This window comes from Triturus cristatus, chromosome 8, assembly GCF_964204655.1.
Source record: "Triturus cristatus chromosome 8, aTriCri1.1, whole genome shotgun sequence".
Taxonomy (NCBI): domain Eukaryota; kingdom Metazoa; phylum Chordata; class Amphibia; order Caudata; family Salamandridae; genus Triturus; species Triturus cristatus.
The window spans coordinates 779,371,720-779,399,004 of record NC_140591.1 but is presented as its reverse complement, the minus strand read 5'-3'; the positions used below and the strand labels follow the sequence as shown (position 1 = coordinate 779,399,004).

Here is a 27,285-nt window from a genome sequence, read left to right as displayed (position 1 = left end):
TCATGGAGATTTGTCAAACTGCACCAAAGTAAAGGCATGCTTGGTAAAGTCTTTGTGTCATAAAGACTGAGTGGTAAACGATGAGTGGTGGTAAGGACATGCGTTGAAAATACATGTTTCAACATCATAAAACCTTTAAGATAATTTTCACTCCACAGCACGATTATTTTCCTTCTAGTCAAACTAGCCAAGATGAAAATGTGTGCAGAATGTTTCTATTATATTTTCCAGGCTGAGTCAGCAGCGAGAGAGACAGTGCAGCATCTTAGTGGATATGCCACTCTTTTGCTCTCTCACTTTCACCCAACACACTGCAGAAAATGTAGTTGCTGAGCTGCATTGCATGAACTTTTAGTAAATCTGGGCTATTTTCCATCCTGACACACCAGGTTATCTTACCTCCTTGGTATCCAAGAGATGCTACATACAAACTCAGAGACACTGTCCTCTTTATTTCCATTGTAGTTGTAGTGTCACTTTGTGTGCGTTCCTTTGTGTTTAGACAGTCACAAATGTTTAATATCACAACCCTCAATCAAAACTATACAGATAACAAAGAAAACCATGTTGTATAGAGGATTGCAACCAATCATTTTGCTACAGTGTCAGGTTAAAGCTTTGCTAGCATCAGCGGTTCGAGTTCGTGAAACTTGTGTTTTCATAATTGTACTGCACTTTACTGGTTCTTTTTTCTTTCCATTGCACGTGCTTTGCAAACGTTCTTTCAAAATATTTGAGCATTGTGAATATTAGAGCTTCAGAACCATTAAGTAAAATGGTTATCTAGGGGTTTACGTTTCATTGTAAGTGTGTTTAGCATTCGGTATTTTTGTATCATGTTTGTGTTGAATATGAGTACTGTGTTTTGTCTGCTTTCAAATTTCTTTCTGATTACTGTTTATACTAGAAATATGTTTCCAATAAATGAGAAAATATTAAACCTGTTGTTTTGCGTAACACACAGCTGTGGCTTGACAGCCATTCTCTGAGGCAACCTTGAAAATGCTTTATTCTGCACCTAGAGTAGCCCTATGTTCTTCTTTTGGGTTAAGCTAGATTGCTTTCCAATGCCTATCAAGGGAGCCCAAGAGGCTAAGGTGAGGTCCACTTTTTGTTGTTAAATTCGTTTTTGGAGCACTGGTTGCACAGGACTTTCATTTTTTTCCCTTTGAGAGAGCTCAGTCGGCTATGTGTCTGCATTCCTCGGAGAGGCCAACCTGACACGTAGGGCCCGATTATGAGTTTAGCGGTTTTGAAGCAGGCTGCAATGCCACCGCCCGCTTCCATGCCACCAGGCAGGGCCGCCACCTGCCTGCCAGATTATGAGTATTATCGTGTTCTGGTGGGTGGGCGGCTTGGTGCTCCTGCACCCGTGCAGTTTAAAGGCTCATATATGAGCCTTAAACTGCACTGCTGTGGGACCACAAGTGCATGTTCCTTCACGGCATGGACTGTTCAGTCCATGTCATGAAGGAATGGAGTACATGCACACAGGAAGGCACAACATGAGCCCCCCTTCATGCACCCCTGTGCACAGGGCCAAGAGGAGACCCACGGGCCACCTCTCTTTCCTCACCTCCAGCAGCTTCATGGAGTAAGTGTCTCCATGAGAACGCTGGTGGTGATGAAAGTCGTAATATTCTTGGCAGTGCCGCAGGGCACCACTAATTATATTGCGGCCCTCAGACTGCTGCACCACTGCCAGGGACATCTTATCCCTGGCGGTTGCAGCGGTGCCATGGCAGTCCGACCACCCAAGTTGTAATCCGGCAGTCAGATTGCCGGTGCAGTGGAGGCTGGACCGGTCCAGCCACCACTGCATCACCATGAGTTTGGCAGTCCTCGGACCACCAAACCCATAATTAGGCTCTGGTGATAATTCATGGCATACTGTGGGCATCTAAATTATGGTGGTGTCCATTCCTGGTATAAAGAAGACCATGGAAGAATAGTGGCAATTATTGCCATAGGATGGTCCCCACGGTAGGTGATGGAAAGCAGCAGAATCTATTCATATGTGGCAGTAGAATTTGTGAGCCCTTGTTGACAAATTGATGTTTAAGCTTCGCTTCCCTAAAGTAAAAAGCTTGCTTTTAAAGACAGAAACTAGTATTTTATTTTTTTGTTTTGGGGAAGTGAAATTAATTTGTCCCAAAAAAAAAGGTTCATTTAATAGGATGAACTGGAAAGATGCTATTTTGGTAAAAAAATGTGTTATCTCTAACTGTACAGCTAAGGATTATTTGTACGGATCGTAACAACTATACGTCTAAGGCTTATATCTGAGTTACAATAACAACTGATATACATGAATCTAGCCATTAAGAAGGTGAAGTAGCAGCAGCCTGTCCATATGGGCTGAGGGGTCACGCTCCTCACCTTTTTCCCAGCAAAAAGAATGTTTGTCGGGCTTAGCAAAGGTTAGCCTGACAGACACTCCTCTTGTTCAGATCAGGCAGCCTGGAGATAGACATGCGGTAAATGTGCTTGCCCCTGGCTTGCTGAGCTGAACTTTGCCAGGCTGAGGATTTCATAGCCCTGTGGGCGTGAACTGCTCAGTCTGGCAAAAGTTCCTTGAGGCCCTCTCCTTCGCGACTAGGTGGACTGATTACTTAGGACCTGGGCCCTTCTGGTTTAAGCCCCGAAGTTCCCAGGGCCGAGTGTCAGTCAGTGACACCTCCTCACAGAATGGGGTGGGGGTCAGCAGTTTCACTAACCCATCACACTCCGTGACAAGTGGGCAACAGTCCCCACCCTGCTGAGACCTCGGAGGCTTCCCACTCTACAGTGAAGGTAGGTTTTATTGCTTTTTGCATGTTTCAAGCGTGCATGCATTTATGTATGAATGTATCTGTATTTTTTAATGAGTGTTGTTAATGGGTGTGTGCATGCATGTGTGAATGCATGGGTATGATGGAGTGTGTATATGTGTGTGTGGCCCCCTCTTCAAGCCTGGCTGAAGCCCCAGGAGTGATTCCAGGGTGAGAAATGCAAGTAGTAACTACAATTTCGGCACTTCATTAAACTTTAAAGCCCTTAAACCACCCTTACGCAGTCTGTTCACAAAGCACGGGTGAAGAAAGGAAAGACAGTTAACACAATAAACAACAGTGCTTGAAAATTGTATTTGCTGTTGGCATCGAATGAATGTTTTTTTCTGCAGAACTTTTCTCTGTTTATGTGTTTTTTTAAAAAGCGGCAAGCACTGCGGACGCGCGCTAGCGTGCTGCAGCACGCGCCCACTAAGAGTTAATGCTGAGCTGTACCAAGTACAGGGTCGAATTCCCCTCCTGCTGGAAGTCAGAGCGAGCAGTGAGACCACACGGAGGCGTCGAAGAAGCAGCAAAATGGCTGACTGTACAGGGGGAGAATTTTATGCGAAGAATTTTGAACCCAGCGCCTATCTGGAAGACTATTTTAAGTTTGGGAAGAGCGCCGTTGGGGACGAATATCTGAAACTAACTCTTCCGCGTTTCTGCGATGCTTTTGCTTCAGGTACGTGGAGTTCCCGCCCCCGGCGAGTTGCTGTGTCCTCACTAACCTGCTTGGTTGGCCGCGTGCCAAGCGTCAGATACATTGAAACAACGTAACGCTTTTATTAAAAAAAAAAAAATAGCCATGCTGTTCAAGAATCAAGACATGATAGTCTTTAAGCAGATGTCGTTTAATATACAAATGCATAGCGGCTGCCAAGTGTTTAGACTGCTTATGTGTGACATTTCCATGGTTCCAGTGAGGCGTTGCGCCCATTGGGCTGAAAAGGCTTTTGCTTTCCGCCCCGATCGTGTTTCGTAGCCCGGGCTGAACTTGAATGGGTGTGTCTCCCAGGGAAAGGAAGCCTGGGCAAAGTGCAGCTGGAGAAGAGAGCGTCTGAATAAACATTTTCTTTTCTCATAGACACTTTCAGCTTATCCATATTTGCCTTCCTTTTCGGGCAGACAAGTGGGAAAATAAAAAAGATATATATTCAGGAGATTTTGTATTTCCCCCTGCCATATTGAGGGCAATCTGCCTGAATCAGGACTGTTGGTCTGCACGGTGACAGACATTCAACATTTCTTTCTTGGAGACCTGCCACCTGCTTTAAGTCTTCCCCTTCAAGAATTTTGGACAAAGCCTTAACCTTTGCTGGCAGAGGTAATTCTCGGAGGGGGAGATTGGTGCATGCTTGACTGGCAACATCATTTTATTTTTGGCAGTTTTGCAAAACTCCGAATGAGGTTTCTGCGTGCAGGAATCGGGAGGCAGGAGACTAGCCTTGACATAGGTAGTCTCCAGACTGAATCTTGCTTGAGTGTTGGTATGTTTGGCCGATCTAGCTGCTGCAGTGTCCTCAAAGGTGGTGATGGGGGTCACAGGTGATTCACAACCTCTGGGGCAAACCCCCTAAAATGAAGGTTCTAATTGTGCAGGCAAGTAACTGATCACCATTATTTTAGAGGGAGACAATGCTGGCACGTTATTACTAAGAAGGCATCTGCACTTTAAAGACAATCTCTGCCATTTTTCTCTGCTTCCAAGGAAACAAGACAGAAATCACAAATTGTCTTGATATTGCAATGTAGTGCTGACTACTCATGTGAGAGTTACTAAGCGCTAAATAAATGCTAAAAAGCAAAAAAGACTTTTTTTGATTTTATATGCGTGACCATTGTCAGTCCGGACTTTTCTGCCAATGGCATCTTTCATGGGGTTGGGGGTGAAGTAGTGGGGGGTAGGGGTTCTGGTTTTGGTTCTAAAAATGCCAAGTACTGACTAAAACACGAGAACATGCAAAATTACGTTGGAAAAATAGGGGTGGAGGAGGTGGATAGCAAAGATAGTCAGTGTGTAGCAGTTCCAATCCTCTGGTCAAAATGTTCCTGGCTGCCTGTCGTTTTTTTTGTCTGTGCTGTTTTAAATAGAGCAAACCAGGCCCAAAGGCATCAGGATGCCTTACGTGAACACCAGACAACATTACAAAAAATCTGGATTTTCTTTAGGCATGAGGAGATTAGGTGATTTGCCAAGGATCAAAGGATACTGAGTTGACGCTGGGATTCAAACCTTAATGCCCAGTTCCAAAGCTGGCAGCTCAGGCTGTTGGGTCACATCTCTTTAGTTATTATTGACATCTGTGGCAGCTGGCAATCTTTCAAAGTGGTGGGGCTTAATTACGCCCAGGAGTTCATCCCATTTTTTTTAAATTTGCCTCACTCATTCTCATTTCATCTCCCATTTAGACCCATATTAAAATTTTGTGGTGGGTTTGCGTGACAAAAGTGCCTCAAATCTGCACCATTTTTTCCAAAATTTACTTTTCAGTGACTGGAAAGTTGCCTGAAAGTAACACAAAACAGTGCAAAGCACTCTTTTGTGTTACTCTGCCTCAAAGGGGCGTTCCATGGGTAGTACATGGGTGTTCCCATACAATGACCCATGGTACTTGATGCAAACCCTATTTACTAACAATAGTAGACAGTGTTTTGTTCCAAAAAGTAAATGCCACATGAAAGCAAGCATTAAAAAGGAGAAATGCTAATTTCCCCCTTAATATTCCGCAGTCCTGGTTTACTATCCTGACGACACTTGTGAGATGGCTCCGTTGGGCCAATTGACCCCCCATGTTTCCTTTGGCAAATGCGTCGGAGTAACCTGTGATGGAGGACTCTCCATGGTGGACATCACTCTATATTACTGGATATCACACATCCTGATAGTAAATGATTGGCTATAAGGGGCTGGGCGGATCCGGCATACCACGGCGAAATAGCACTAATTGGTCTAGAGAACATAACACATATTTTACACGGGGCACTAGTCCCTGAGCTTCTCCCGGAGCCAACCAGGGAGGTATTTCTGGCCTGGAGAGCAATGTTGTGTTGGACAGGTGGGACCGCAAACTTGCACAGGAGACTCCCCTGTGTGCGGGCCAATGGCTGGTATGAGGGGAGAGCTTCGAAGGGTGCCGTGGGTGGGCCCAGGTTTGCATTTTGCACCTAGGAGATGTAGGGAACAAAGATCATATTCTCTCCTTTGAAAAATTACAGACTGAGTTCTGCATACATAAATACCAGTTCTTCTACAACTCTGGCATGCCTTCTCCACATATCGTGATGCCCTTGAGAATGTCCCCGAGTATAGCCCGCTCGAGGTATGGATTCTGATGAATCCTTCAGGGAGAGGAGGGATATCACAAATATATAAGACCTTGACTGCACACTGCCCTGTTCAGGTGGACACCCTAAGAGCACGGTGGTAGGAGTGGGTGGGTTCCCTCTGTAAGGTGGACTGGCGGGGCACCAGTATGGCTCCCGCAGTTTGGCAATTTCTGAACGGCTCAGGCTCATTCAGTTTAAATATCTCCACTAGGCACATCTCATACCTTATCGCCTCTGGAGGGCCAGGGGTCGCACAGGGAGGGGGTCACACAGGGGGTGTCTTTTACTTTTAAATAATAAAAAAAAGTTAACTTACCTGCGCTGGCCCGGTCCCGCGTCGTCTCTGCTTCTCTGCTCCACACAGGAAGCAGGCAGCCTCCCTCTCCTCCCCTAAGCCAATCACAACCCTGCAATAGCAGCATTGTGATTGGTTGGGACGACGACCACACAGGCGTCTATGGGAGGCCATTTTCTCCATGTAGGTTGCATTCTGCCTACATGGAGAAAAGGGAGAGTGTGTTTGACTGGTGTGGTTGGTCCTTGTGTCGACCAAACAGTCACAGCTCTCAGAGTGGGCAACCCACTACTCCCTGCCATAGAGAAGGACCGCCCACGCCCCCCCCACCCCAACCAAACCATACTTCTTTCTCGCAGTGCAAGAAGCAGAAACATAAAATGGTATTTATAATATTATTTTATGTTTCTGCTTCTCGCACTGCAAGAGAGCAGTGGGGCAACACTCCTCCGGCCACATGGAGGAGCTGCCCCTGGTTAGCATGCCTTCCTTGCTAGTTGCACTGAGGGGATTTCTCGCAGTGCAAGAAGCAGAAACATAAATTGGTATTTATAATACCATTTTATGTTTCTTCTTCTCGCACTGTGAGAGAGCAGTGGGGCGACACACCTCCAGCCACATGGAGGAGCCGCCCCTGGTCAGCATGCCTTCATTGCCAATTGCACTGAGGGGATTTCTTTCACACGGTATTAGCTTGCCCTGTCATACAACAATACCAGTCCTGTATACTCTCCATACTGTCTAGGGTGGTAGGACTGCAAATTGAGGCAAACCCAAGGCTTGAACTATTGGACATTGGGGGCCATGGGAACTGGACACTGGTGGGGATGTATACATTACTGGCCAAGAGTGATATAGTTATACACTGGAGGTCCCCTAGTGCTCCCCTATGGCGGCTTTGCGGAAGGGTATGGAATGGTGTGTGAAGCTGAAAGTTTGACAGAGTCTGAAGCAAATGGTGGGATTTATGTGGTCTGGAGGAAAATGGCTGCGAGGGGTGGAGGTAATAACTCCATATCTTACACCTGGGGGATTACTTGAAAGGGGGTATCTGAGTGAAGTTTTGTATCTGATGTGTTTGTCTTGTGAAAGCGCAAGAAACGAGCGAGAGCAAGGATTAAGAACGGGGTACGTCCGTTTTCCCTAATTGATACTCAAAAACAACGTGGACGGACCCACAGGTGAATTATTGAACAAGGACGATTCTACTGTAAATCTAGGGGTGCCAGGAACCACTAGGGTTTTGAAGAAGAACCCTCGCCCAACAACCTAGTTGGCGGCATGCTTCATCATCTGGGATCTATGAAAGCTACTACGAACCCAGTAGCTTGTGTAAATATGGTTTCAGTTAAATTCGGCGTGAGTGTGGATATACTCTCTCGCCAATACCACACTTTGGCCGCCATTCATTTAGAGGATATACTAATAGTCCGCCACGCCAGGCAACTGAATTCACGCATTAATAATTACGCCACAATCACATAGATATGTGACTATTCAAGCTATTCTAGCCCCAACAATACAAGACATACATGCCTGCACCAAATCACCATGCATGTTTTTCATACACTAGATGTATGTTGCATGCCTTCTGTATCATTGATGGTACATACAAATGAATGTCTCTTGGAGTGCTAATGATAAGACAAATGCACCACAAGCAAAAGTATTATGAACAAAAAAGGAGCAATTTTATCCATCTCTATATATGTTGTGTGCATCCTTTATGTTGTGTTCTTTGTCTTACAGGTTATAAACCAGACGGTGGGTCCGTAAGTACGGTTACACTGGATCACTGACAGAATATCGACAGTCAGAATACCGAGGTACAAAAATATCGACACAAAAATATCGATGTCCAAAATATTGAAGTCCTATCTACATAATGGTAAGTACAAAAATATTGAGAGAAAAAAAATCGTTATCAAAAATATCGTTGTTAAAAAAATCATTTTTTTAATGTTTAAAAAATAATGTAAAATAAAGTAAATAGTACATATAATTAAAAGAAACATAGTTAAAAAACCATTTAAAAATGTTCAGGATTATAACTAATACATAAAGGGGCCAATTCCGATCCGGGTCGGAAGGGCACCGAATGCGATCCGGCCGGAAAAACTACGAGCCGTACATGTGGTTTCCGGCCGACTCGTAGAGCTGTACAAGCGAGCAAGTACGATGCGAGCTACGTGAGATTCACCGACCGAGTCGTTTCCGGGTCCGAACCGCTCCGTACGTCGCGGTCGGAAGCTAACCCTGGCGTGCAATGGATGCATTTACAACCGAGCCAGTACGATGCACGCGTCGGACAGCCTGTGCGAGCCGGAGTGTCCAGCTCACAAAAGCTCCCGGAGTCGGACTTCGGGGGTCCCCCTGACACCCGCAGCCCTACTACTCGGACACAGGGGGAGACCTATGGGTCTCCCCAACACAGGCATGTACGATGCGGATGGCACCAACGCATACCCACTGTAGGGGGCGCACTTGTTCGAGACGTACCCATTCAGTCAATGGGAGCGCATGTATGCGTCGTACAACTGGCTCCCATTGACTTCTATGGGAGTCCGACCGAACCGAGTCCAACAGCATACGTGTGCATCGTACTCTCTTGGTCGGACTGTAGGGGTCCGGCTCGGTCAGGAAACACCCCGGATCCGGCTCGGTCGGAGTGCTTTCTGACCCAGACCGGAATCGGCCCCATAATGTAAAAATAAATTAAACATATTACTGCATAACATATATACTTACTTAATAATATTTATAAATAATTATTTTAATAACTTATAAATTGTTAAACATATTAAAAATTATAAATACATAAGCCGTAAAGGTGAAACGCGTCGTTTTGCACTTGGATATTAAAGAATCTGCATGCAACTTCGGAGTCCGAGTTTATTTTCGTCACGGCGAGAGTAGGTGCTTCTCATATATATATATATATATATATATATATATATATATATATATATATATATATATACATATACCAATAAAAATACAAAATATATATATAACAAATAAAAAAATGAATATTTTTAAACTTTTTAAAATACATTATTAACTAAAACAATAGAGAAAATATTGGATAGCGGAGGGGATAAAATTACTATTCCTACTCCAGAGAGTGCAACAGTAGGGAAAGTGTTGGATAGTGTAGGGGTAAAAATGACTATTCCCGCTCCAGTGAGTGCAACAGTAGGGAAAGTGTTGGAGAGCGTAGGGGTAAAAATTACTATTCCCACTCCAGAGAGTGCAACAGTAAGGAAAGTGTTGGATAGCGTAGGGGTAAAAATTACTATTCCCACTCCAGTGAGAGCAACAGTAGGGAAAGTGTTGGATAGCGTAGGGGTCAAAATTGCTATTCCCACTCCAGAGAGTGCAACAGTAGGGAAAGTGTTGGGTAGCAAAGGGGTAAAAATTACTATTCCCACTCCAGTGAGTGCAACAGTAGGGAAAGTGTTGGAGAGCGTAGGGGTAAAAATTACTATTCCCACTCCAGTGAGTGCAACAGTAGGGAAAGTGCTGGAGAGCGTAGGGGTAAAAATTACTATCCCCACTCCAGTGAATGCAACAGTAGGGAAAGTGTTGGATAGCGTAGGGGTCAAAATTACTATTCCCACTCCAGAGAGTGCAACAGTAGGGAAAGTGAGGGATAGCGAAGGGGTAAAAATTACTATTCCCACTCCAGTGAGTGAAACAGTCGGGAAAGTGTTGGATAGCGATGGGGTGAACATTACAATTCCCACTCCAGAGAGTGCAACAGTAGGGAAAGTGAGGGATAGCGAAGGGGTAAAAATTACTATTCCCACTCCAGTGAGTGCAACAGTAGGGAAAGTGTTGGATAGTGTAGGGGTAAAAATGACTATTCCCACTCCAGTGAGTGCAACAGTAGGGAAAGTGTTGGAGAGCGTAGGGGTAAAAATTACTATTCCCACTCCAGAGAGTGCAACAGTAAGGAAAGTGTTGGATAGCGTAGGGGTAAAAATTACTATTCCCACTCCAGTGAGAGCAACAGTAGGGAAAGTGTTGGATAGCGTAGGGGTCAAAATTGCTATTCCCACTCCAGAGAGTGCAACAGTAGGGAAAGTGTTGGGTAGCAAAGGGGTAAAAATTACTATTCCCACTCCAGTGAGTGCAACAGTAGGGAAAGTGTTGGAGAGCGTAGGGGTAAAAATTACTATTCCCACTCCAGTGAGTGCAACAGTAGGGAAAGTGCTGGAGAGCGTAGGGGTAAAAATTACTATCCCCACTCCAGTGAATGCAACAGTAGGGAAAGTGTTGGATAGCGTAGGGGTCAAAATTACTATTCCCACTCCAGAGAGTGCAACAGTAGGGAAAGTGAGGGATAGCGAAGGGGTAAAAATTACTATTCCCACTCCAGTGAGTGAAACAGTCGGGAAAGTGTTGGATAGCGAAGGGGTGAACATTACAATTCCCACTCCAGAGAGTGCAACAGTAGGGAAAGTGTTGTATAGCGTAGGGGTAAGAATGACTATTCCCACTCCAGAGAGTGCAACAGAAGGGAAAGTGTTGGGTAGCAAAGGGGTAAAAATTACTATTCCCGCTCCAGTGAGTGCAACAGTAGGGAAAGTGTTGGAGAGCGTAGGGGTAAAAATTACTATTCCCACTCCAGTGAGTGCAACAGTAGGGAAAGTGCTGGAGAGCGTAGGGGTAAAAATTACTATTCCCACTCCAGTGAGTGCAACAGTAGGGAAAGTGTTGGATAGCGTAGGGGTCAAAATTACTATTCCCACTCCAGAGAGTGCAACAGTAGGGAAAGTGAGGGATAGCGAAGGGGTAAAAATTACTATTCCCACTCCAGTGAGTGAAACAGTAGGGAAAGTGTTGGATAGCGAAGGGGTGAACATTACAATTCCCACTCCAGAGAGTGCAACAGTAGGGAAAGTGTTGGATAGTGTAGGGGTAAAAATGACTATTCCCGCTCCAGTGAGTGCAACAGTAGGGAAAGGGTTGGATAGCGTAGGGGTCAAAATTGCTATTCCCACTCCAGAGAGTGCAACAGTAGGGAAAGTGTTGGGTAGCAAAGGGGTAAAAATTACTATTCCCACTCCAGTGAGTGCAACAGTAGGGAAAGTGTTGGAGAGCGTAGGGGTAAAAATTACTATTCCCACTCCAGTGAGTGCAACAGTAGGGAAAGTGCTGGAGAGCGTAGGGGTAAAAATTACTATCCCCACTCCAGTGAATGCAACAGTAGGGAAAGTGTTGGATAGCGTAGGGGTCAAAATTACTATTCCCACTCCAGAGAGTGCAACAGTAGGGAAAGTGAGGGATAGCGAAGGGGTAAAAATTACTATTCCCACTCCAGTGAGTGAAACAGTCGGGAAAGTGTTGGATAGCGATGGGGTGAACATTACAATTCCCACTCCAGAGAGTGCAACAGTAGGGAAAGTGAGGGATAGCGAAGGGGTAAAAATTACTATTCCCACTCCAGTGAGTGCAACAGTAGGGAAAGTGTTGGATAGTGTAGGGGTAAAAATGACTATTCCCACTCCAGTGAGTGCAACAGTAGGGAAAGTGTTGGAGAGCGTAGGGGTAAAAATTACTATTCCCACTCCAGAGAGTGCAACAGTAAGGAAAGTGTTGGATAGCGTAGGGGTAAAAATTACTATTCCCACTCCAGTGAGAGCAACAGTAGGGAAAGTGTTGGATAGCGTAGGGGTCAAAATTGCTATTCCCACTCCAGAGAGTGCAACAGTAGGGAAAGTGTTGGGTAGCAAAGGGGTAAAAATTACTATTCCCACTCCAGTGAGTGCAACAGTAGGGAAAGTGTTGGAGAGCGTAGGGGTAAAAATTACTATTCCCACTCCAGTGAGTGCAACAGTAGGGAAAGTGCTGGAGAGCGTAGGGGTAAAAATTACTATCCCCACTCCAGTGAATGCAACAGTAGGGAAAGTGTTGGATAGCGTAGGGGTCAAAATTACTATTCCCACTCCAGAGAGTGCAACAGTAGGGAAAGTGAGGGATAGCGAAGGGGTAAAAATTACTATTCCCACTCCAGTGAGTGAAACAGTCGGGAAAGTGTTGGATAGCGAAGGGGTGAACATTACAATTCCCACTCCAGAGAGTGCAACAGTAGGGAAAGTGTTGTATAGCGTAGGGGTAAGAATGACTATTCCCACTCCAGAGAGTGCAACAGAAGGGAAAGTGTTGGGTAGCAAAGGGGTAAAAATTACTATTCCCGCTCCAGTGAGTGCAACAGTAGGGAAAGTGTTGGAGAGCGTAGGGGTAAAAATTACTATTCCCACTCCAGTGAGTGCAACAGTAGGGAAAGTGCTGGAGAGCGTAGGGGTAAAAATTACTATTCCCACTCCAGTGAGTGCAACAGTAGGGAAAGTGTTGGATAGCGTAGGGGTCAAAATTACTATTCCCACTCCAGAGAGTGCAACAGTAGGGAAAGTGAGGGATAGCGAAGGGGTAAAAATTACTATTCCCACTCCAGTGAGTGAAACAGTAGGGAAAGTGTTGGATAGCGAAGGGGTGAACATTACAATTCCCACTCCAGAGAGTGCAACAGTAGGGAAAGTGTTGGATAGTGTAGGGGTAAAAATGACTATTCCCGCTCCAGTGAGTGCAACAGTAGGGAAAGGGTTGGATAGCGTAGGGGTAAAATTTACTATTCCCACTCTGGAGAGTGCAACAGTAGGGAAAGTGTTGGATAGTGTAGGGATAAAAATTACTGTTCCCACTCCAGAGAGTGCAACAGTAGGGAAAGTGTTGGATAGTGAAGGGGTTAAAATTACTATTCTCACTCTGGAGAGTGCAACAGTAGGGAAAGTGTTGGATAGCGTAGGGGTAAAAATTACTATTCCCACTCCAGAGAGTGCAACAGTAGGGAAAGTGTTGGATAGTGAAGGGGTTAAAATTACTATTCCCACTCCAGAGAGTGCAACTTTAGGGAAAGTGTTGGATGCTGTAAGGGTAAAAATTACTATTCCCTCTCCAGAGAGTATAACTGTAGGGAAAGTGTTGGATAGCAGAGGGTTAAAATCAACATACTTATGCATTAAATATTTTTTTAATTAAATAACGAATTAATAATTAATTAATAATACATTCTTTATAAATAATAACAAATAAAAACTAATAATTACTTCATTATAATTAAATTACTTCCTACTCTATTCCCCTATAAACCCACAACCCACTCCTAAAGACACATAACATAATTAATATAATAATCAATTAATAAATTAATCAAACTAATTACCAATTAATTAACAATACGTTAATTATCAATCACAATAAATGCAACTTTATAATTACTTTGTTAAAATTAAATTACTTCCTACCCTATTCCCCTATAAACCCACAACCCACTCCTAAAAGAAATTAACACAATTAATATAATTATCAATTAATCAATTAATAAAAATGAATTACCAATTCATAATTAACAATAATTTCATTTTCAATACTAATAAATAAAAATTAATAAATACTTTATTATAATTCAATCACTTCCCACCCTATTCCCCTATAAACCCACAACCCGCTACGGTATAAAAACACAAAATGTAATTACAAAAAATTAATAATTTCTAAAAAGTATTATTATATTTACTATAATTAAATTACTTCCCACCCAATTCCCCTATAATCCCACAACAGGGTACAGAACTAAAACGCAAAATTTAATTAAAAATAATGAATCATTTCTTAAAATTATTCTTAAATATACTATAATTAAATTACTTCCCACCCTATTCCCCTATAAACCCACAACCCGCTATGGAACTAAAATGCAAATTTTACTTAAAAATAAAAACAAATAATGATTTCTAAAAATGTAATACATATATTTAAAAAAAATACAATACTTAACAAAAAATATATAACACATACATTTAAAATACATACTAAAATACATACCACTAATATAAACATCGATATTATTAACAACGATATTTTTACAAACGATATTACTGACTTCGATATTAACGAACACACTATTTCTTACCTTCATGTTGATATTCTGGTCACCGCTATTCTTGATGTTGATATTCAGTCCCTTCGATATTTCCAACTTGATATGTTGTTTACTACGAAAATAAAAGCTCGATATTCTGTCTGTGTACCAGTTACACCACTGTATGCACAGCACACCTTAGCGTGTGTGCTGAAAAAAACACACACGTGGCTTAGTTTTGCCACAGCACTTTTTTTCACATTTTATGGTCCTGAAGAAAGCCTTCAAACTATTTTTTGATGCTGAAACATGTCGACCAGCACCTGATGGATAACGAAGACCAAGTGCTGGTCTTCACTTTATCCCCCTGTTTTCTTTTAAACATGTCCTGGCTGCTAAGAATAAAAAATTATCAGCAAGGAGTCCCAGAGGCATTTTTAACTTCACCACTTGTGAGCACCAGTCACACTAAAACAAAACACGCTCCACTGTAATTCAGGCTTCAAAGTACAGCTGGGCTGCATTCGGCTGCCCAGCTGGGAACCCAATGATGACGCATGCCATCAACTAGGTTGGTGGGTGAGGGTTCTTCTTCAAAACGCTAGTAGTTCCTCGCACCCCTAGGTTTATAGTAGAATCGTCCTTGTTCAATGATTCACCTGTGGGTCCGTCCACATTGTTTTTGAGTGTCTTGTGAGAGCAACATCTTTTGAAAATCAAAAAAGGAGAACTGCTTTTATTTCCCCTGTTTTTTCCCATTATGCATGTGTACTGCACTGTACAGCACACATCGGAACCAGGAAAAGTTTTAAGATAGTCACAGCATAGTATTTTGTGCTTGAAGGGCATTCTTCCAGTACACAACCTGTGCTATATGCATGCAGGCACCATTGCACTATGGTTCAAAGGTGTGTGCGTGGCACTCTGCTCTTTAATTGTACACCAGTACTAGAGAGATAGCAGCATAGTACCATATCTTAGTAGATATTATACGTTCCTGCTCTCTCCCTCTCATGCGACGCTGTGTAGTCTGAAAGTTTTGATAATCTCTGCCTTAGTCTTTTCCCCTCACTCACTCTAACTCATATTCTCTCATATGCTCATTGTTAGAAATGGGACGCTCTAGTTGGCAGAGATAGGTACCTTTGTACAAATAGGGACCCTTGTTTCTAGTCAGGGTAATGGGGATACACACTTTAGATAACCTCTGCTCACCCCCTGGGTAGCCTGGCACGAGCAGACAGACTTATCCTAAAGGCAATGTGTAAAGTATTTGTACTCAAAACACACAGTAATACAATGATAATACCACAAATGGACACCACACCAGTTTAGAAAAATAAAGTATTTTATCTAACCTCAGCAAGACCAAAACGACAAACAATCCTACATACAAGTGATGACATACGACTTTAAAACTGTTATTGCAAAAATAAGGCCTGTAAAAAACCATTAGCTCCACCTGGAGCTATTACGACGTCGACCGCTAGGAGCGCGGCGTCAGTCATGGAGTCACACAGACCCCCAAACAAACAGTATCTTTTAAACAAAGTCTATGATGAGGCACGGTGTCATGGAGGTGAGGCGTCGGTGCCAAGGTCGAGGCCGGCTTCCTGGCTGCTACGGGGGTGGCGAGGCGTCATATCCGCAAAGAGGCAAGGTATCGAGTCCAGGACAAGGGAAGACAGTTGCGTCGGCGGTGAGGCGTCGGTTCTGGTGACAATGTGAAATCGGCGTGTTTGTTGAGTCACTCAGCGGTTAACAGCACTGGCGATGATGGAGTCGGTGTGAGCGCTGGCATCGGGTATTTCCGATAACTGCAGGCCTCGACAGGCGTTGTAGGGTGTTGGAGTTGCTATGCAGGCCGGCCAGTGCGCCGTTCACTTCACAAGTGGTGCTCCGGGCCTCGGTGCAGATCACAGAGTCACAGCGGCATCACTGATGGCGTTGGAGACAGGTTTTCTAGCTTTTCTTTGGTTTCTTCCAGCTCCCAACAGCAGGAACAACCTCACGAGGCCTAAAACTGGAATAGGTACCTCCTGGCGGTCAGAAATCTCAGCAAGAGGGTTCAGGGGAGCTGGAGGTGAAGTCTTTGTGTCCCTGAGACTTCAGAACAGGAGGCCAGCACACTTCAGGCCCTTGGAGATCTTCTTCAAGCAGGTTCAAAGCAGCGTTCCAGTCTTGTTCCTCTTGTTGGCAGAAACAGCAAATGCAGGCCAACCCCCCACAGCGCACAGCAAAGGACAGTACTCCTCCTCACAGATCTTCAGCTTTTATATTTGGCAAATGTTCCTCGTGAGTCCAGAAGTAATCTAAAGTTATGGGGTTTTAGGTCTAAAACCTGTACCTTACGGGTGTAGTATGACCACAGGGGGTGGAGACAGCATTGTGCATGGGAGACAGGCCCTATTCAGGTGCAAGTAAATCTCCTACCACTACTCTAAATTCAGCCAAGGTCTATTGAGCTTAGCTCTGAGTCACCCAGGAAGGGCCAGGCACACTTCCCCCTAGTGGCTGTCTGCAGTGAATGCACATCCCCAGACTCTATCACTCCAAAATCAGACAGTCAATACACAAACAGGCAGGGGTCCAGAGAATGGTTAATCAAGAAAATGCCTACTTTCTAAAAGTGGTATTTTCCAACACACAATTTAAAAACCATCTTCTCTAAAAGACGTGTTTTTAAATTCTTAGTTCAGAGCCTAAACTTTATTTCTCCATCTTGTCCCCATGGGAAGTTATACTTGTAAAATGTTACAAAGTATTTACCATTCTATCCTGTGGGACAGATAGCCTTTCTAAAGTGAAAGATGAAATTGGCAGTATTTCACTATCAGGACATGTCACACCCACCCGTGCATGTCCTACCTTTCACATACACTGCACCCTGCCAAGGGGGACCTTGGGCCTACTATAGGGGTGCCTCACATGTATGAAAAGGGAAGGTTAGGGCCTTGGCAAGTGGGCACTCTTGCCTGGTCGACATGGCAGTTAACAAACTGCACACAGATACTGCAGTGGCAAGTCAGATATACCTTTTCAAGGCTACTCATGTGGGTGGCGCAATCAGTGCTGCAGGCCCACTAGTAGCATTTGATTTGCAGGCCCTGGCTCACTCAAGGCACTTTACTAGGGGCTTAGTAGTAAATCAAATAAGCCAATCATGGATAACCAATCATGTTTACAATTTACACAGGGAGCACTTGCACTTTGACACTGATCAGCATCGGCAAAGTGCCCAAAGCATCTAAGCCAGCAAAACCAAAATCCAGCACAGCATAAAAAATACAGAAGGTAGAGGTAAAAAGTCAGGGGAAACCACGCTGAAGATGCCAAGCCTAACACATGTCCCCTCCTGCTGAAAGGTGGGAAGAACTTCCCACCCTATTGAAAGTTCTCATCACTAAGGCAGAAGAATCTGGACAGACCATCAGTATTGGTGTGTTCTGTACCAGACCGGTGTTCCACCGTAAAGTCCATTCCCACCCACCTCTGCATCAATCATCTGAGGGGCCTGTGGTCTGTCTGAACCTGGAAGTGAGTCCTAAACAAGTAGGGTCTTAGCTTCTTCAGTGCCCAGACCACAGCAAAAGCTTCTCTTTCAACTGCACTCCACCTCTGTTTCCTGGGAAGTAGCCTCCTACTAATGAAAGGTCAAGCCCTCATCATTCAATTGTGAGAGTACTGCTCCCACACCATGCTCTGAAGCATCTGTCTGCACAACAAATTTGTGGGAGAAGTTGGGTACCTTGAGCACGGGTGCCGTACACATGGCAGATTTCAGGGAATCAAAAGCGGACTGACAGGCATCGGTCTAGATCACTTTCCTTGTCTGATTCAATGAAGTCAGCTCTGTCAAGGGGGCAACAATGGTGCCATATCCCTTGACAAACCGACTGTAGTACCCGGTAAGTCCTAAAAAGGTTCTCACCTCTGTCTGGGTCTTGAGGGGCTCCCACAGCAGATTGGTGTTGATCTTAGGCTGTAGGGGCGCAATCTGGCCACTTTCTACCTGCTGCCCTAAGTACACCACAGAACCCTGCCCTCTCTGGCACTTACTGGCCTTGATAGTAAGGCCTGCCTTCAGCAGAGCCTTCAAACAATTCACAGAGGTGTTGCAATATTACTCCCAGCTGGAGCTGAACACAGCAATGTCATCTAGGTAGGTGGCACTGAATTCCTCCAGCCCGGACAGTACCTAGTTGACCAGTCTCTGGAATGTGGTAGGGGTGTTCTTCAACCCAAAGGGCTTGACATGAAACAGGTAGTGCCCCTCTGGCATTGAAAACGCAGACCTCTCTCTTGCCCCATCAGTCAAGGTAATCTGCCAGTACCCAGACATTAGATCAAATGTCCTACAGTACCGGGCATCACCTAGCCGATCAATGAGTTCTTCAGCTCTGGGTATGGGGTGCACGTCAGTCCTGGAGACGGCATTGAGCCCACGGTAGTCCACACAGAACTGGGATTCAGCAGCTTTTGGAAGCAAGATCACTGGGCTAGCCCAGTGGCTGCTGTAGGGCTCAATCACTCCTAATGCTTGGAAACCTCTTCCTTGCTGCTGGCCCTGACATTGTCAGTCACTCTGTACATTTTATGTTTTACATATAAACTGTCCCCAGTGTCCACATCATGGACACACCAATTGGTGATTCTTTAAGTCAGGGAGAACAGGGAGGCAAAGTGTCCCAGCACCTGGAGACAGTCCCTCTGCTGCTCTGGCGTCAGGGTGGGAGAGAGGTTCACTCCATCCACTGACCCATCATGCTCCTTGGCTGACAGGAGGTCAGCAAGAGGCTCACTCTGCTCTTCCATTCCATCATCTGTAGCCAGGAGCATTGTTACTTCAGACCTCTCAAAGTGAGGTTTGAGATGGTTCACGTGTAGGGTCCGCAAAGGGTTCCTGGGAGTCTGCAAGTTGACCAAGTAGGTCACATAACTCATGCGCTCCACTACCTCACATGGACCAGTCCACTTGTCCTGGAGTGCAAAAGGCTCCACTGGTGCTATCACACAGACTTTTTGGCCAGGCTGAAACTCAACCTGAGTGTATTCTGGTTGTACCAATGCTTCATCTCCTCCTGGCTGGCTTCCAGGCTCGCCTGAGCGATTTTCCTGAAGGCCAGCATGTAGCTGAACACATCTTGGGGGGGTCTTGCCAAGAGTTTTCTCCCAGCCCATCTTCACCAGACTCAGAGGTCCTCTCACATTGTGCCCATACAGCAATTCAAAGGGACTGAACCCTAAGGATTGCTGTGGTGCCTTCCTGTAGCAAACAACAGACATGGAAGGAAGATGTCCCACTTTTGTCTCATGGGTTCTGCAAGACCTTTTATCATGTCTTTCAGGGTTTGGTTGAATCTCTCAACCAACCCATTCCCTTAGGGATGGTAAAGAGTGGTGAATTTGTACATTACACCACACTCCTCCCACAGTGACTTCATATACCTGGAAATGAAGTTTGTACCATGGTTAGAGACCACCTCTCTGGGGAACCCCACACAGGAAAAGATCCTCAGCGATGCATGGCTCATGACAGGGCCCGACACTGTCCTGAGTGGGACAGCTTCAGGGTACTGGGTGGCATGGTCCACCAAGATCAAGATAAACTTGTTGCCCAAGGCTGTCTTGGGCTCCAGTGGCCCCACAATGTCGATGGCCACCCGCTTGAAAGGGGTGCTTACCACAGGAAAGGGTTGAAGAGGAGCCTTACACTTCCCTCCAGTCTTGCCACTTGCCTGGCAAGTCTGACAAGAGCTACAATGTGTGCCAATGTGCTTCTGCATTTGGGGCCAGTAAAAGTGGGTGACAAGCCTGTGATAAGTCTGTTCACTAACCAAATGTCATGCCAAAGGTGGATCATGAGACACACCCAGTAAGAAGATCCTGTAGCATGCAGGTACCACCAGTACATGGGCTGCGCCAGGCTCACAACCTTAGGCTCACTGTAAAGGAGACCATTCTCTCAATAAATCAAATGTGATCAGGATGGACCACCTGCTGCCTGGTCTGTAGCCTGCTGCCGCAAACCACCAAGAGTAGAGCATACCATCTGCGCCTTGTAGAACTCCTCCCTGGAGGCACCTGCTTTCTTCTGCCAATGAGCCATCACAGGCAGGTCTCCCAGTTCAGCCACTTGGTCCCCTGTAGGTTTCAAGGCATCCCCCTCAGGTTCTTCCTCCTCCTGGACCGTTGGAACTTCAGGGGCTGGTTTCCCACACCGCCTGCCTTTCCTCTTTCTGGCAGGCACCTGGGCCACTCTTTCAGGCTCCAGGTCCTCTTGTTCACCCCTTCCGGCTTCTATTGACCGAGTGATCATACAGGCCCACTCAGGAAGTCCCAACATCTTTAAATGAGCCTGGGGCTCCACCTCCTTCCAAGATGAGCTCTCCAGGTCATTGCCAAGCAGACAGTCAACAGGCATGGATGAACTTAGGACTACCTTGAAGGAACCTGAGACCCCCCAATCAAAGGGAACCTATGCCACTTCACACAGGCGCTCAGAGTTGTCTGCAACAACCACAGGGTGAAGTACACTGGGGATGACCTGCTCTTCAGACACCCATTGACACCTGACAGATGTCACACTGGCTCCTGTATCTTTGAGAGCCTCCACCCTACTCCGATTGATGGTGACCTACTGCAGGTACTTTTTAGTGTTATCCGGCAGGCAGATTTCCTGGACTATCTCTCTATTTTTTAATCAGATAAGGGTCATCACAGATGGCTCCCCAACATCACTAGAAACCAACTCCTCCCCCAGCACTACACTAACTAATCCGGTGACCGTGCACCAATGGGTGCTGGTGGTGCATTGGGGCACTTGGGATCATTCTGCATGTGACCCTCCTGACCACAGGCATAACACTTAAGTGGACCCCGGTTGTCTGGACTACCCTTAGGGGGTCATGGCTTCTTAGAACTGGGCGGCTGGGAAGCTTTACCCTGGGAACTATTTTAAGGCCCTTTAGAGAACTCCTTTTGTTACCCTTGTCCCTTCACTCCAAAGCTGAGGACACTGCCCACCTTTGGCTGGATTTCCCATTTACCCCTTGTGGACCCTGGAGCTCGTCCAGCGGTCCGCCTCCTGAGCAAGCTTCCTGGGGTCACTCAGCTTACTATCCATCAGATGCTGGTGCAGCTCTGGAACACAAAGACTACTCAAGTGCTCCCAACCAATCAAGTTGTAAAGCCCCTGGTAATCAGTCACCTTGCTACCCTTTATCCAAACATCTAGTGCTCTGCAATGAAGATTCACCGACTCAACCCATGTATTGGATTCAAGATTTTGAAGGACCTAAACTTTTCCAGATACTGCTCCGGTGTGAGCCCATACCTGAGGTATAAAGCCTCCTTCATATTGGGGTAGGTCAAAGCAGCAGCCTCCTCCAAAGTTGTCAGGGTGTTCCTTCCATTGGCCTCAAAGTGTCTCCACAGGCCCGCCCCCCAATTCTTCTCAGGACCTCATTCATACACAGTGCTGCCTCATAAGATGCAAACCATGCATAACTATCCTCCCCCTTCTGGAAATTCTGTACTAGGTCCATGGGAATGTAAACCATACCCTCTTGCACTGGCTGCCACCATTTGTACTGGACTCCACCTGTTTGACCTTGATATCCAGCTCTCTCATGCTCAACTCATGTGCCAAAAACAATTTCTTTTCCTCTTAAGGCACGAGCATTCTTGCTCTCCTCTGCCACCCTTTCCTTCTCTATGGCAGCTTTTAGGTTCTCCATTTCCAATTGCTTCATAACCTCCAATTTATGATCTCTGGCCTTTTGCCTGTCCCCAATTCCTCTGGAGAGGGATTTTTATAAGAATGACTGCTGGCAGCCCTAGAGGATGCTATCCCAACAGGCAAATCCTGGGATCTGTAACCACTGTCTGGTGCATCCCCATCTAAATCATCTGTCTGACCTGCTTGTCTGGCCTCCCACCAGGCACCTAAGGCCTTCTGTAGCTCCTCTTTCCTAGAGTTGCTCTTTATGGGACAACCAAATCGTCTGCAGAATAGCTTGAGTTGCTCTACTTTGTAACTACTTAACATTTCAATGTCAAATTCCAATTCTGCAGGCCCACATGCTGATTTACCATTCAGAGACATGGAGAATGGATGCTTCAAGGGTCAATCCAAAATAGAACCAAAAATAAAAGCACAGTATGTGGTTGCGTAGTGGTCTGCACTAAACTAGTGATGTACTCAAATCACTGTGGGTCAAGTACAAATACAAGTTCAAATCCTCACCGCTGACCACCAGTGTTAGAAATGGGGGTCACTAGTTGGCAGAGTACCATCGTCCAAATAGAGACACTTGTTTCTAGTCAGGATAAGTTGGATACACACTTTAGATAACCCCTGCTCACCCCCTGGGTAGCTTGGTACGAACAGACAGACTTATCCCAAAGGCAATCTGTAAAGTATTTGTATTCAAAACACATAGTAATACAGTGATAACTCCACAAATGGACACCACAGCCGTTTAGAAAAATAAAGTATCTTTATCTAAACTCAACAATACCAAAACAACAACAAAATGCAACATATAGGTAATGAAATACGACTTTAAAACATTTACTGCAAAAATAAGGCTTGTAGAAAACCAATAGCTCCACCTGGGGCTATTACGACACCAACCGCGAGGAGCGCGGCATCGGGCACGGAGTCACATGGACCCCCAAACAGTACCTTGGAAATGAAGTCTATGACGAGGCACGGCGTCGTGGAGGTGAGGCGTCGGTGTCGATGTCGAGGCCAGCTTCCTGGCTGCCACGGGGGAGGCGAGGTGTCGTGTCCGCGAGGAGGCGACATGTCGAGTCCAGGACAAGGGAAGATGCTTGCTTCGGTGGTGAGGCATCGGTTCTGGTGACGATGTGAAGTCAGCGAGTTTGTGGAGTCCCTCAGCAGTTATCAGCGCTGGCGATGACGGAGTCGGTGCAAGCGCTGGTGTTGGGCACGGCCAATAACAGCTGGCATCGGCGGGCATCGTAGGGCGTCGGAGCTCCGGTACAGGCCAGGCAGTGTGTCGTTCACTTCACAAGCAGTGCTCTGAGCCTCAGCGCAGGTCACAGTGTCACAGCAGCATCGCTGATGGCTTCAGAGACAGGAATTCTAGCTTCTCTTAGGTTTCTTCCAGCTCCCAACAGCAGGCACAACCTCCAGAGACCCAAAACTGGAATAGGCTCCTCCTGGCAGGTCAGAACTCTCTTAGCTAGAGGGTTCAGGGGAGCTGGGGGTGAAGTGTTTGTGTCACTGAGAATTCAGAACAGGAGGCCAGCACACTTCAGGCCCTTGGAGATCTTCTTCAAGCAGGTTCAAAGCAAAGTTCCAGTCCTTGTCCCCTTGTTGGCAGAAACAGCAAATGCGGACCAACCACACACAGCACACAGCAAAGGGGCAGTAGTCCTCCTCACAGCTCTTCAGCTTTTCTCCTTGCCAAAGGTTCCTCTTGAGTCCAGAAGTAATCTAAAGTTATGGGGTTTTAGTTCTAATACTTATACCCCAAAATATCTTTGTTCTCTTGGTGCAAGGGTCCCTGAGCCCAGTCCAAACCAGGTCTGTCTTCACTGGTGCAGTATGACCACAGGGGGTGGAGACAGCATTGTGCAAGGGAGACAGGCCTATTCAGGTGCAAGGTAATCTTCTCCCACTTCTCTGTATTCAGCCAAGGTATGTTCAGCTGAGTTCCGAGTCATCCAGGAAGGGCCAGGCACACCTCAAACCTCCCCCCAGTGGCTGTCTTCAGTGAATGCACATCCTCAGCCCCTGTCACCCCAAAATCAAACAGTCAATACACAAACAGGCAGAGGCACACAGAATGGTTAAACAAGAACATGCATACTTTCTAAAAGTGACATTTTCCAACTCACAATTTAAAAAAACATCTTCACAAAAACATGTGTTATTATATTCTGATTTCGGAGATCCCAAACTTTATTTCTCTATCTTGTCCCCATGGGAAGTTATACTTGTAAGATGTTACAAAGTATTCCCCATTCTATCCTATGGGACAGATAGCCTTTCAATAGTGAGAAACAAAATTGGCAGTATTTCACTATCAGGACATGTCACACCCACCAGTACACGTCATACCTTTCACATACACTGCACCCTGCCTATTGGGGTATCTTGGGCCTACTATAGAAGTGCCTTACATGTAAGAAAAGGGAAGGTTAGGGCCTGGCAGGAGGGTGCACTTGCCAGGTCGACATGGCAGTTAAAAAACTGCGTACAGACACTGCAGTGGCAGGTCTGAGATACATTTTCAGGGCTACTCATATGGGTGGCACAATCATTGCTGCAGGCCCACCTGTAGCATTTGATTTACAGGCCCTGGCACACTCAGTACACTTTACTAGGGGCTTAGTAGTAAATCAAATAAGCCAATCGTGGATAACCAATCATGATACAAATTTCACCCAGGGTGCACTTGCATATTGACACTGATCAGCATTGGCAAAGTGCCCAAAGCATCTAATCCAGCAAAAATGAAATCCAGCACAGCATCACAAATACAGGAGGTAGAGGTAAAATGTCAGGGGAAAGCACTCCAAATATGCTAAATCTAATATTCAATCTCACGCATACTGTCTTCCACCCACTGTTACTCAATCAATCAACCAATCAATCTGCGTTGTATAATACAGCTAATCACCCGTGAGGGTATCCAGGTGCTGAGAGTACTTCTGCAGAAAGCTCAGTTACTCACACACAAACATTCTCATTGGTTTTCATTCTCATTACTAACGCAATGACACACACTTGCTAACTCTAGTTCCCGGTGCAACTGCACCTGCTGCACCACTGATAGCTACACCCACGAGTCACTTCCAGTCCCTCTCATAACCTACAATCAATCACTAATTCTCATACTCTTTCACTCACTCTCTAATACTCACTTTCACTTATTCATACACACTCATTAACTCTGATTCTCACTTGCACTCTTATTAACACTCTCAAACACACACAGACACAGACACACCTTCAGTGACTCGCAAACACCCTTCAAACATTTACACATACATAGAGAAATAAAGAAATAATATTTTTGTTTTACTTACCTTTCCTACTCAGCTGGCATCTCGGAGGCTCCATGGCAGCAGCAAAGCAGGAATCTGGGGTTTGACATTAGAACCAGCAAGCCATGATTCCCCACGAGGAGCCAGATGGAGCAGCAAGGGCAGGATTGAAAACGAGAAGACTCACCTCAAAACCTCTCCCAGCTTCTTGAGAGGACTGGAAGCACAGGCCTAAAAGAAACTGTGATAGTGCTGGGGATCCTGCCCCTGCTGCACTGTGTGACTTTTCATTGGCTTCAAGAATGCAGTAATTTGCACACTGACAGCCCCATTTTAGCCGACATACTATGCTACCTGAGGCATGCGAAATATGGCTACTAAATAAAATGAATTCTACCTGTGTGAAGAGATCGTAGTTCCAATACACCCTTCACATGCGCATTCCAAACATCCATGTACAGAGTGCTTTATTCTGAAACACCACTCTGTAGCTTGATCAACCCCTCTTCCTCCTTCTGTCATCAAGAGCCTAGACAGGAGGCAGAGAGGGCTGACCCGCGCGCTGGCGGTGTTCATGAAAACATGATGTCTTGTCTTCATGAGCACTGCTAAATTAAGAAAAGCCCAGGGGCCTCACAGGAGGTGAGGGGCTGAGCCCAGAAGCCCCCAATAAGGAGCCACTGCTCATTAGGATCAAGATTGTGGCTTCACAATGATGTCTTGTCACAGTTACTCTTACAGGCCATATGCGTGCAGTGGTGCTGTGCAGCACCTCATTGTGCTAATCTGCCTCAAACTTACTCTTTCCCTCTTTTAGTAGACCTGGACATGTGCTCCACAGAAGGGACATACAATGTCATGCATTTTCCTCACAGCTGAGGGTTGCTGGGTTTTGACCTCTCACAGTCCACCTCCCAGAAGGTCCTTGCGTGCCTCTTACCCTTTGTGTTTGATGAACAAACATATAATAGACTGAAAAGGCGTATCAGAATGACACTGTGGATACACAGCACCTGGCACACCTCCCACTAAAGCTTTCTGCCATACCAACGAGGTGTTCCCCAGTCTGCTTTGCTCTCTTGGGTTTTACCTCTTGATCATCCTTACCATGTCTGCAAGTAGCAGTTAGTGGTTAGAAAACATTAAGCCAAAGGGGGAACTGTGCCTGTTCCAAATCCAAAGCACATTCACATTTTAATGGATCCACACTGGTAAGGGTAGACCAGTGGGTTAACACATTTCAGAGACATGGTACTCCTGACTCCCCTCTATTCAAAGACCACCTGTTTTAAAGTTAAAACTTGATGCTCAGAGAAAAGAGTTAAAAAAATGTTTTTTGTTTAACTTGTCTCTTCTCAGGCCCACATTTTCCTTCTTATGTGCTACAGTACATTTTCACTTTTGTTTCATTGCCCATAGGTAGTCACCAGAACCTTAGCACTGTTCATCTTGCCCCATGTCCCTCTTGTGATCTTGTCACTCTCTCCACATCGCTGCTTTCTCTCCCTTTCCTTGTCATCCTCCCTATTCATTTTCTCAAACTGCCCCTTCCAAACCCATACTTTTTACCGTTGTATTGTTTCATATTCAATATTGTTTCCTTGGCTCAGCTTGATCTTCCATGCTCTTTCTAAATTTCCTCCCTACAAATGTAGACCAAAAGGATATACCAAAATGACATAAAAGCAATGAACATCAAGAAGACGTTCACAATAGAGTCGACTCTGGGAAGTAAGAGTGTGTACCATTGTGAGGGAATAAGAAGATTCGGTAAGCAGAGAACAGCAGTGCAAATGTGGAATAAAGCACCGTGTGTCCAAACTCTTGTAGCACAAAGTAACATTCTAAAGGGTGAAGTCTGCTTGATATCTAGAAGCTCATTTTGGTGCCTATTATATTAA

At 45.5% G+C, this 27,285-nt stretch overlaps 1 protein-coding gene across 1 annotated transcript in view; it reads left to right on the top strand.

Annotated features, from left to right (window-relative positions):
* The first annotated feature begins 3,305 nt into the window (after window positions 1-3,305).
* LOC146805087 (nicotinamide N-methyltransferase-like) overlaps window positions 3,306-27,285 on the top strand; it is a 170,372-nt gene continuing 146,392 nt past the window's right edge. Inside the window, exon 1 of the mRNA XM_085622225.1 lies at window positions 3,306-3,495. Within this exon, the coding sequence (XP_085478351.1) occupies window positions 3,348-3,495 (148 nt within the window). The 5' untranslated portion in view covers window positions 3,306-3,347. The remainder of the gene's footprint in view (window positions 3,496-27,285) is intronic.